We start from the raw sequence: 9,598 nt of genomic DNA, 5'->3' as shown, positions 1-9,598 counted from the left end.
GCATTGCAGAAAGATTACAAAGCAGAAAGGGAAAAACCCCCATTACTAGGTCTGGACGAATCAAAACTATTGCACAGAAGAAGAGCACACCAATCACTCCTACCACATCCAGATGGAGCAAAGTTGCAATCCCTTCCAAGAAGAGGAAAGAAATTTCCTTATCTGATTCTGATGATGATGTCGAACTAGATGTTCCCGACATCAAGAGAGCCAAGAAATCAAGGAAAAAGGTGCCTGGAAATGTCCCTGATGCCCCATTGGACAACATTTCATTCCACTCCATTGGCAATGTTGAAAGGTGGAAATTTGTATATCAACGCAGACTTGCTTTAGAAAGAGAACTGGGAAGAGATGCCTTGGATTGCAAGGAGATCATGGACCTCATCAAGGCTGCTGGACTGCTGAAAACTGTCACCAAGTTGGGAGATTGTTATGAAAGTCTAGTCAGGGAATTCATTGTCAACATTCCCTCTGACATAACAAACAGAAAGAGTGATGAGTATCAGAAAGTGTTTGTCAGAGGAAAATGTATTAGATTCTCCCCTGCTGTAATCAACAAGTACCTGGGCAGACCAACTGAAGGAGTGGTGGATATTCCTGTTTCTGAGCATCAAATTGCCAAGGAAATCACTGCCAAGCAAGTCCAGCATTGGCCAAAGAAAGGGAAGCTTTCTGCAGGGAAGCTAAGTGTGAAGTATGCAATCCTGCATAGGATTGGCACTGCCAACTGGGTACCCACCAATCATACTTCCACTGTTGCCACAGGTTTGGGTAAATTTCTGTATGCTGTTGGAACCAAGTCCAAATTTAATTTTGGAAACTATATCTTTGATCAAACTATTAAGCATTCAGAATCTTTTGTTGTCAAATTACCCATTGCCTTCCCAACTGTATTGTGTGGCATTATGTTGAGTCAACATCCCAATATTTTAAATAACATTGACTCTGTGAAGAAGAGAGAATCTCCTCTATCCCTGCATTACAAACTGTTTGAGGGGACACATGTCCCAGACATTGTCTCGACATCAGGGAAAGCTGCTGCTTCAGGTGCTGTGTCCAAGGATGATTTGATTGCTGAACTCAAGGACACATGCAAGGTGCTGGAGGCAACCATCAAAGCCAACACAGAGAAGAAAATGGAGCTGGAACGCCTGATCAAAAGACTCTCAGACAATGGCGTTGATGATGGAGAAGCAGCTGAGGAAGAAGAAGATGCAGCAGAGGATACAGAATCAGATGATGATGATTCTGATGCCACCCCATGACCATCAGACCTTTATTTTTTTACTCTTAACAATTGATTGTTATTGGTCTGTAATATTTGCACATTAATTTCATGCATTCTACTTTTGCCAAATTCTGTCTAAAAAGGGGGAGTAGGAGGATATTATGCATGATTTATGATTTTGAGGGGGAGTAGTATTTATACTGCTGCTGCTGATGATGATTGATGTAAGCTACTGAAACTAGTAGCTGATAGAAGATGCTGCAGTGAACTGCTGCCTAGCAGAATATTCACTTCACAGCAGCAAGAGCATGGAGACAGGGGGAGCAGAAAGCTGATGTCACGTGAGATGTCTTGACATCCTGGAAAAGACTTGTAGATTTGCAACTTGCAGAATTTTGTTGTCACCACTACAGATACTGTTGTGCTTGATTACTCTGATAATGAAAGTTGCTGATCCCACTTGCATGACTGCTCGTACCTGCTCAGGAAGTGTCTAAGTATGTTTTAGACAAAATTTGCCAAAGGGGGAGATTGTTAGTGCTTAGCTTTACTTAGTTTTAAAAGATTGGCTAAAATTTTGTTAAAACATAAGCACTTAGACAATGAAGGAAAGCTGGAGTTGCTGCACATGATGTCTAACATTATGTCATGGAATCAGATCGGGCTGCACAATGCACAAGGCAAGATAAAATGTCAAATGAAGAATTGAAGCTGCAGGATCCACGATGTCGGATACAATGTCCAGGACATCCTGCCCGAAAATACTGGACACATAAATCTGTTATATCTTTAACAGATTAATGTGCAGTCAGCAACAGATTAGGAGCTCTATCTTTAGGAACGAATTAAAAGATAATTAAAGATCAAATTACAAACTTTGAATAGTTTCGTTCAGGGATTAGAGATTGAAGATAAAAACTAAAAGATAAAAATTTATCTTTTAGATCTTTAAGTGCAGATTTTTCAGGAGAATGATAGAGCTTATCCAGCGCAAGGTGTTGCAGCCCAGATACGCACACTGCTATATAAACATGAAGGTTGCACGGGTTTTTTACCAAGTCAGAGATTGAAGAGTTATTTTGTGAGTTTTGTGACTTGAGTGTTTTGTGAGCCACCTTGATGTTACCCTAACATCAAGTGTTGGACCTGAGTGTGTAGAGTTGATCTCTATTGTTCAGAGAGCAATCTCTGGTGTGTCTTTGATTTGTTTGTAAACACGGGTGAGTGATTGAAAGGGAGTGAGAGGGGTTCTCATATCTAAGAGTGGCTCTTAGGTAGAAGTTGCATGGGTAGTGGTTAGGTGAGAAGGTTGTATACAGTGGCTGTTAGATCTTCGAACTAATACTATTTTAGTGGATTTCCTCCCTGGCTTGGTAGCCCCCAGATGTAGGTGACGTTACACCGAACTGGGTTAACAATTCTCTTGTGTTATTTACTTGTTTAATCTGTTCATACTGTCATATATAATCTGCATGTTCTGAAGCGCGATGTCGTGACATCCTGTACGACATCTGTCCTCAGTATCAGAATTTCAAAAATTCTTATATAGCAAATTCAGCTAGGAAAGGTGCAGCTTGCATGTGGATATCCTGGTCTTTCTCAAATGCTTCCCAAGCATGAATGTTAAGTTGCTTGAACACCAAAGCCTGTCCACTCATTCTATATTGGTTATCTCACTGTCAAAAAGAGTAAACAAACTATATTAAACAAAGAACTTTCAAAGTTATATGTATTTATAAACCAAATAAAATCTCCCAACTCCCATGATACTCACTCCATAAAATTTCTCACTAGGATCAGCATTGGGAAGGGGATCCTCTCGCATAGAATGGATTTTTGGATCATAATAAGCAGAATTAACATCAAGATTCAAAAGGTATTTTGCAATGTCCTCTCGGATATGGAAGTTTCTGAAGCAAACAAATAGAATCAGAATAACAATCACAAAATATGACATTGTTTTTGGGTGAGGAATTAAGGTTGAGACTTTGATACTACTCTGCTAAGTATAAAAAACAAATAGGAAGACAAATTGAAACACAGTAAGGAAACACACCTTGCAGTTCCTGTACTTCCACCACCTGTAGTTGTAACACGCTTCTCAACTTTGGCAAAGTCCACCTGTTTGCTCTCGTCAACTTTAGCCTCATCAACCTTCAGAGCTTCTTCATCTTGATCATCACTTAATTCATTTTCCCCTTTTTGCTTATTGTTTTTCTCCTCCAATTTCTTTAATTTTTGTTCTTTTAAGTACTTCCTTCGAGCCTCATCCCTTGCCTCATCTTTCTATGACACGAGCAGAGGTTTCCATATCATAACCATTCCATCGATCTCGCTTGTCATCATAATCAAGTTCAAATGTTTCAATCTTCTCATTAGGAGCAATATGCATGTTTGTCTATTTTGCTCCTATCTTTCGAGGCCTCTCCGTGCATGACTTTACATTATGTGTCATTGCTCCACAGCTTAGAGAAAAATATAAGCCATAAGTCGATTGAAAATAATATTACCCACAACTAGTAATGATAATAAGTCAAACAACAAATCCTAAGAACACAAGTTTAACAAAAAAACATTGAAAAAAGGGTGATACTAACATCACATATATTGAAATCATCACATTTATTTTTTATCAATGAATATGGGTGACTACAAGACCTAGTCAGAAAAGCATCCTCACCTAGTGAAAAAAGAAAAGGAAAGAGGAAAAAGAGAAGAAAGAAATCATGAACAAGGGCAAGCTTGCTTCCCTTTAAGAACCATCTCTTTGATTTATCCATTTTGTAACTATAACCAAAATTTACAACATTGACTTTATTTGTTCGTTGTTATAATATATCACCAATGCCTTGTTGGAAAAGACAATCATTAGAAACATATCTTACATGTTTTAATTTACACTAGACACCGAAACATGAAAGTCTACGGCTACATCCAAAGTAAGCTTTAATTCCATCCATGAAATGAAACCTCAATTATCTTTTACATATTAAATCCATAATTGAATAAACAGAGCTACATCAAGTCAGGCCAACATTTTGATCAAATTGGAATATTATCACAAAACAAGGTATCAAGGGACAAAATGAAAAGGATAAGTTCTATCACTGAACAACAACAATACATGAGTTTACTAGAATGATAATCACTGCACCTCATTGCAACTAAAGAAAACAAACCTGTATTTGGTTTTCAGTTAAAATTCTTCATGCAGCAAGAGACCATTTTCCAAATAACTGAAGAGACATACCAGAATTAGAAAATTTGGATAAAAACAAAGAAAGTCCACTTACTTTTCACATGCTCCCTTCCTGTACTTGTCAGCCTGAAATATTTTTGCACCTCTATCATACCAAGATTTTGTATAATTTGGATCCGATTTCCATTTCCGTTGATGTTTTAGACTCTAAACAAATAGAAAAAACTCGAGCATTAAAGTGAAGAGCCTCAGCTAAGTTAAAAGAAACATACAACAGGAGGGTAAGTGAACAGAATGACATTTTTCTCCTTAGTGTATATGATCAGCTGCAACAACCCATTGAAGATCACATACGTTCGAAAGAGTTAAGGAACAAACAGAGCTGAAGCATAATGAATAAAAATCATAAACACCAGCAATCACATTTCCCTTTCAACATAAAGCACCAAACCCATTTAACTAGGAACCTCGATAACCTTCAATTGAACAATTTGTGCATCTCAAGCCACTTCAAAAAGACTTAATCCCCACCTCAAAAGGACTTGATCCCAGATGCAAGGTTTTAAAAAGCAAATCACAAATCATGATTTCAGCCGCAACATCAACGTTTTGGGCACTCTGTGACCACAATTGTGGCCGCATTCTGTCCACATTCTCCTCCAATGTCAAGAATTACAAGGAAACCGCAACAGTTAAAACCTTGCCCAAATGTTTTGTTTTCCAATACTCTTATATTAAAATAAAATTTAACCAAGGTAAACTTAACCATGGTTCTCAAGAAGAGTTGATTTTTAAAAACCTTATGCAGTATTCGCAGCCAAAAAGAGGAAACTCAAACCACAAGCACATGTACACATACGTCCAATAAAGTGGTCTGACTGAATAAAATTATAAACTTTCAAGCAAGAAAACGATACACAAGACAGGTGAAACTGGCACCTCAGTATGAAGCTTCTTTAGTATAAAAGGTTTTCGAAAGAGCATCCATGGAACTGCACAAAAGCAATGAAACAATCTGCACAAATTAAATAAAAATAATCAGAAAGTAGAGGGCATACATAGACATAGTGAACAAAACACTCACCACCGGCATACATGACTCTAACTCGGGGAGAGAATGAGTGAGTTTGAATTCCAATTTCCAACGAAACGAGCTTAGGAAGGAGTGAAGAGTGCAGAAAGAACAAGGGCTTCTTTTCGAGTTTCCGTTGATGGCGGGTTTCATATCACAATTTGGGTTGCGCCCTTCAAATCGTCTCGCATAAAGCCTTGGTCGAAACTGCCGTCGCCGTAAGTTCCCTTCTTCTTCTTGGGCTTGGAGTTCACTGCCTCCTTGAGGCTGGGAAAGCTTTGGGGCTCCACCGCGAGAGACAAAGGGAAGGGTGAGAGACCTGTGCCGCGAGACACTGAGAGCTACTGCGCTGCGAGACACTGAGAGGACAAGCAAAAGAGAAATGAAGTTTAAAGCATAACCCAGCTTTTAAAAGACGGGTTTTTAAAATCCTTTTTAAACACTTACTTTTAAAGATGTTTTTATAAAACCGTCTTGAACTTAATTTTAAAAAAATGTTGCAGCTTATTTTTCTATTCTGATTTTTTGAAAATCGACTTAGATTCAATTAGGTTAAAACCATAGTTATCAATACCAGCGTAACAAAACAGATCGGTCAACCTCAAATCATAGTTATCAATATCGGCGTAACATTAGAATGATGGTTATTATGATGTTCTTTATATATATATATATATAAAGTTCAAAAACAGAAAATAATTGAAAACATAATTACTTAAACAAAAATTACAAAACATAAAATAGAAAATCAAGCAAATAAAGGACTTAGCCTTAATTCCTCTAAGCTAAAGCCTAAAGTAATTATAATAATAGACAAGTAGACATTAAAATTTAAATAGACAAATATAAGTTCCTTAATACTAAATTACTAATCAGAATCTTCATCCTTTTCAAGATCAAGTCATTATGTTCTTGAAATCCATCACTCTCACTAGCATTAGAATTGTACTCTTCTCCCCCCTCATCTTCATTCTCTTCTTTCACTTCCACCACTTTTTTTACTTTTTCATTTGTAGGTGCAGGTGCAACTGCTGCCTTGTTTATCTTTGTTTGGCTCCTTGTGTTTTGTAAAGGTTCACCAGCCCAAGTTGCCTCAACAACATGTAACCAATTCAAATCATCATCATCATCATCAAAAACCAAATCATTACCATCTTCTTCTCCTTCCAATTCTCCCAATAACCACTCATTGTTATCATCAATATCATTTAAAGCAATAGGATCAATCACATCATGACACTCAAAGTGATCTAGAAGAGCTTGGTTATACTTAACATAAACCAAGTCTTGAAGCTTTTCGTGCTCAAGCCTACTTCTCTTCTTTGAGTGAATCTATAATAATTCAAAAAACATGAATGTTAGTTACTTAGTTTCAATTTCAGCTTCTAATGTTTCATAATTTAAAAAACATGAATGTTAGTTACCTACATGCTCAAAGGTACTCCAATTATGCTCACATCCCAATGAGCTACAAGTCAAACTTAGAACTTTAATGGCAATGGTTTGCAAGTGTGGTGTTTTTCCTCCATACAATTTTCACCACTCAGCTGTAAAATGCAATTCACATGCATTAGCATTTACACAGATTATTAGTTAATCATTCAAATTTACAAGTGAATTTTCCCACTTACCAGGAGATATTTCAATCCTTGCTTTCATTGCTACAGTCATACCAAACCTCTCTCCAGCCCTTTTATACACTAGAAATTGTTTGTGAACTTTAACTACAAAATTATCATCTTCACTAAGTCTATCAATACATTTGTAAAGGTCATCCACCACTTCATTATCATTGTCAATGTTTGGATTGGTGTAAAAGAACTTCGGATTTAGATAACAACCCGCTGCATGCAAAGGGTGGTGAAGTTGGCAATCCCATCTTTTATCAATGATTGCAAGGATATCCTTATACTTCCCTTCATTGTTATTGAAAGCTCTCTGAATTGCCTCTTTGGCCCTATCCATTGCTTCATAAATGAAACCCATTGCAGGTTTTTTTCATTATCCACCAACCTCAACACACTTACAAGAGGCCCTATAGCCTTTAAAATGTAGACAACATCATTCCAAAATGATGGCATAAGAACAACATTTGTTGCTTGCTTCCCCTTAGACTCTTTAGCTTCCTTAGACTTCAACCATTCATCCGAAGTAAACATCCTTCTAAGATTGGCCTTTTGCTTATGCAATCTTTGCAAAGTTAAGAAAGTGGTAGCAAATCTTGTAACTTTGTGTCTCACCAATTCAGTTTTTTGTGCGAATTTCCTCATGGTGTTCAAAGCCAATGTATGGTTGTAAATGTAGCCTACAAGCTTGATGCCTCTTTGTATAACCCTTTTTACTTTTGGGATCTTTCCAATATCTTCTAGCATCAAGTCAAGACAATGTGCAGCACATGGAGTCCAAAATATTTTTGGTCTCGTGACTTGTAAAATTTTACCTAAAAAGATCAAAATCAATAAACTTGTATGAGTAGTGTAACAATTAAAAGTTATAACTATAAAAAAAAAAACTTCATTAAGCATGATTGAATTCTCATCCGCCAACACATAATTACTTCCATTGTCCGTCACCACTTGAATAACATTCTTTTCTCCAATCTCCTCAACAAAGCTATCCATAAGCTCAAAGATCTTCCGACCAGTCTTCATGTATTCAAAAGCATCCACACTCCTCACAAACTGTGTTCCCAATGAACAATTTACCAAAAAGTTAATCAAAGTTTTATACTTCCTATCTGTCCAACCATCTGACATAAGCCCTTTGTGTATTCCAACTCTTTTTTAAGGACTGGAACTCTCAATTCATGATAGCTTGGAGGCTTTAAATGAGAACCATAGGTTCCAATTGCCTCAATCATCAACTTGAAACTTTTTGATTTAGCAACATTGAATGCTATTCCATTCCTAAAAAAGAAACGAGAAATGTACTGAACTGCCCTGTCTCTTGATGCCTTGTTATAAGATTCATTTACACTTTTTTGTCTCATGGTTTTTCCCAATTTGATACTTTCTTCAGGTTCTTTGGAGAACAAAAAATCAAGAGGGCCTTTTTTATTTGTGATCCTCTTCTTGGAAGCAGTTGAGGAGGCTTCATTTGATGTTGTTGGACGCCTTTTTCCACTTTTAAGTCTTGAAATCTCTAGGATCCCATCTTCCTCTTCCTCGTCTTCTTCTTGCGTTGCCTCCATGTATACTGCAATTTCAACTATTTTCTTCTCATAATTAGCAATCATTTCTAATTTAACATTCTCTGGTACTTTCTTACAAGAATCCACATCTCCTTTTATTTGAAGTTGATGTCTTTTTGCTCTAGAAATTCCTCCAGTAGACGTTTTGTGACAAAAATCACAGGTTACACTCTTCCTGTTATTTTTATCCTTTAAGCTGTTCCATTTCCAAAAGACATCTACCTTATCATCCACAGGCTTGAACATTCCAGTTGAAGATCCCTCTAAAGACATCTACCTTAAGCCAATTTCATACTACAATACAAAATCTACACTTAATGTCTTACAAAATTAAAATATATTGATGGAGTCCAAAAAACATTGATTATTATGAACTATTGATTGACCGTGGAAATTAAAACAATTGGGTAGCATCAAAATAATACTAAATAAAAAAATAATAAAACATGAGAGGGCAATATTAATTAATATCTAAATCTAATGAATTAAAATCTGATTATATGCATACATATCCCAGCACATGGCACCCACACTAAAAAAAGGGCAATTAAATAATTAGGAAAACAAAGAAACAATAAATAGAAAACCTCAAGCAAGGAAATGGTGTCCCACACTCCCAGCGTATTGGGAAAGAAAGGTATGAATAGCGTCGCAGACTTGCAGCGTGCTCCTAGGCGTGGAGGAGGTGGCGGCACTCGTCGGTGTCGCAGCGTCAATGGGGTCGCAGCCTCGCCGGTGTCGCAGCCTTGCAGGTGTGCAGAGCAGCAACGCGCTAGGGTTTTCGACTTCCAGCTATGGAGCCCTGAGCAGGTAATACAAAAACAAAAATACCAAAAATACCCTCACTTTCCCGCATTAAGTGAGGGCATTTTTGGAATTTCCACGGCTTCAGTGTAGCGGCGTGAAAAT

General features: G+C 37.2%; 1 protein-coding gene and 1 pseudogene across 1 annotated transcript; both read right to left on the bottom strand.

Moving 5' to 3' along the window:
* Positions 1-2,768: 2,768 nt before the first annotated feature.
* Positions 2,769-5,881, bottom strand: LOC114393203 (annotated as a pseudogene).
* Positions 5,882-6,330: 449 nt separating this feature from the next.
* On the bottom strand, positions 6,331-7,485 carry LOC114391594. The gene is made up of 3 exons (XM_028352583.1): positions 7,131-7,485; positions 6,928-7,022; positions 6,331-6,831 (listed from the first exon to the last, which is right to left on the bottom strand). Exons 1-3 carry the CDS (start codon positions 7,483-7,485, stop codon positions 6,331-6,333), a joined length of 951 nt encoding a protein of 316 aa, XP_028208384.1.
* Positions 7,486-9,598: the final 2,113 nt, after the last annotated feature.

Source organism: Glycine soja, chromosome 17 (assembly GCF_004193775.1).
Source record: "Glycine soja cultivar W05 chromosome 17, ASM419377v2, whole genome shotgun sequence".
Lineage (NCBI taxonomy): Eukaryota > Viridiplantae > Streptophyta > Magnoliopsida > Fabales > Fabaceae > Glycine > Glycine soja.
Note: the sequence above shows the minus strand (reverse complement) of the source record. Positions and strands in the feature narration are given on the sequence as shown.

What these genes read in the sequence shown, in the direction of transcription:
- LOC114391594 (XM_028352583.1), bottom strand. Translation starts at nt 7,485, where the DNA reads ATGGGTTTCATTTATGAAGCAATGGATAGGGCCAAAGAGGCAATTCAG. An exon ending in AAGGATTGAAATATCTCCTG is followed by an intron (nt 7,023 to 7,130) that starts GTAAGTGGGAAA and finishes AATTGTATGGAG; the next exon opens with GAAAAACACCACACTTGCAA. An exon ending in ATTGGAGTACCTTTGAGCAT is followed by an intron (nt 6,832 to 6,927) that starts GTAGGTAACTAA and finishes GAATTATTATAG; the next exon opens with ATTCACTCAAAGAAGAGAAG.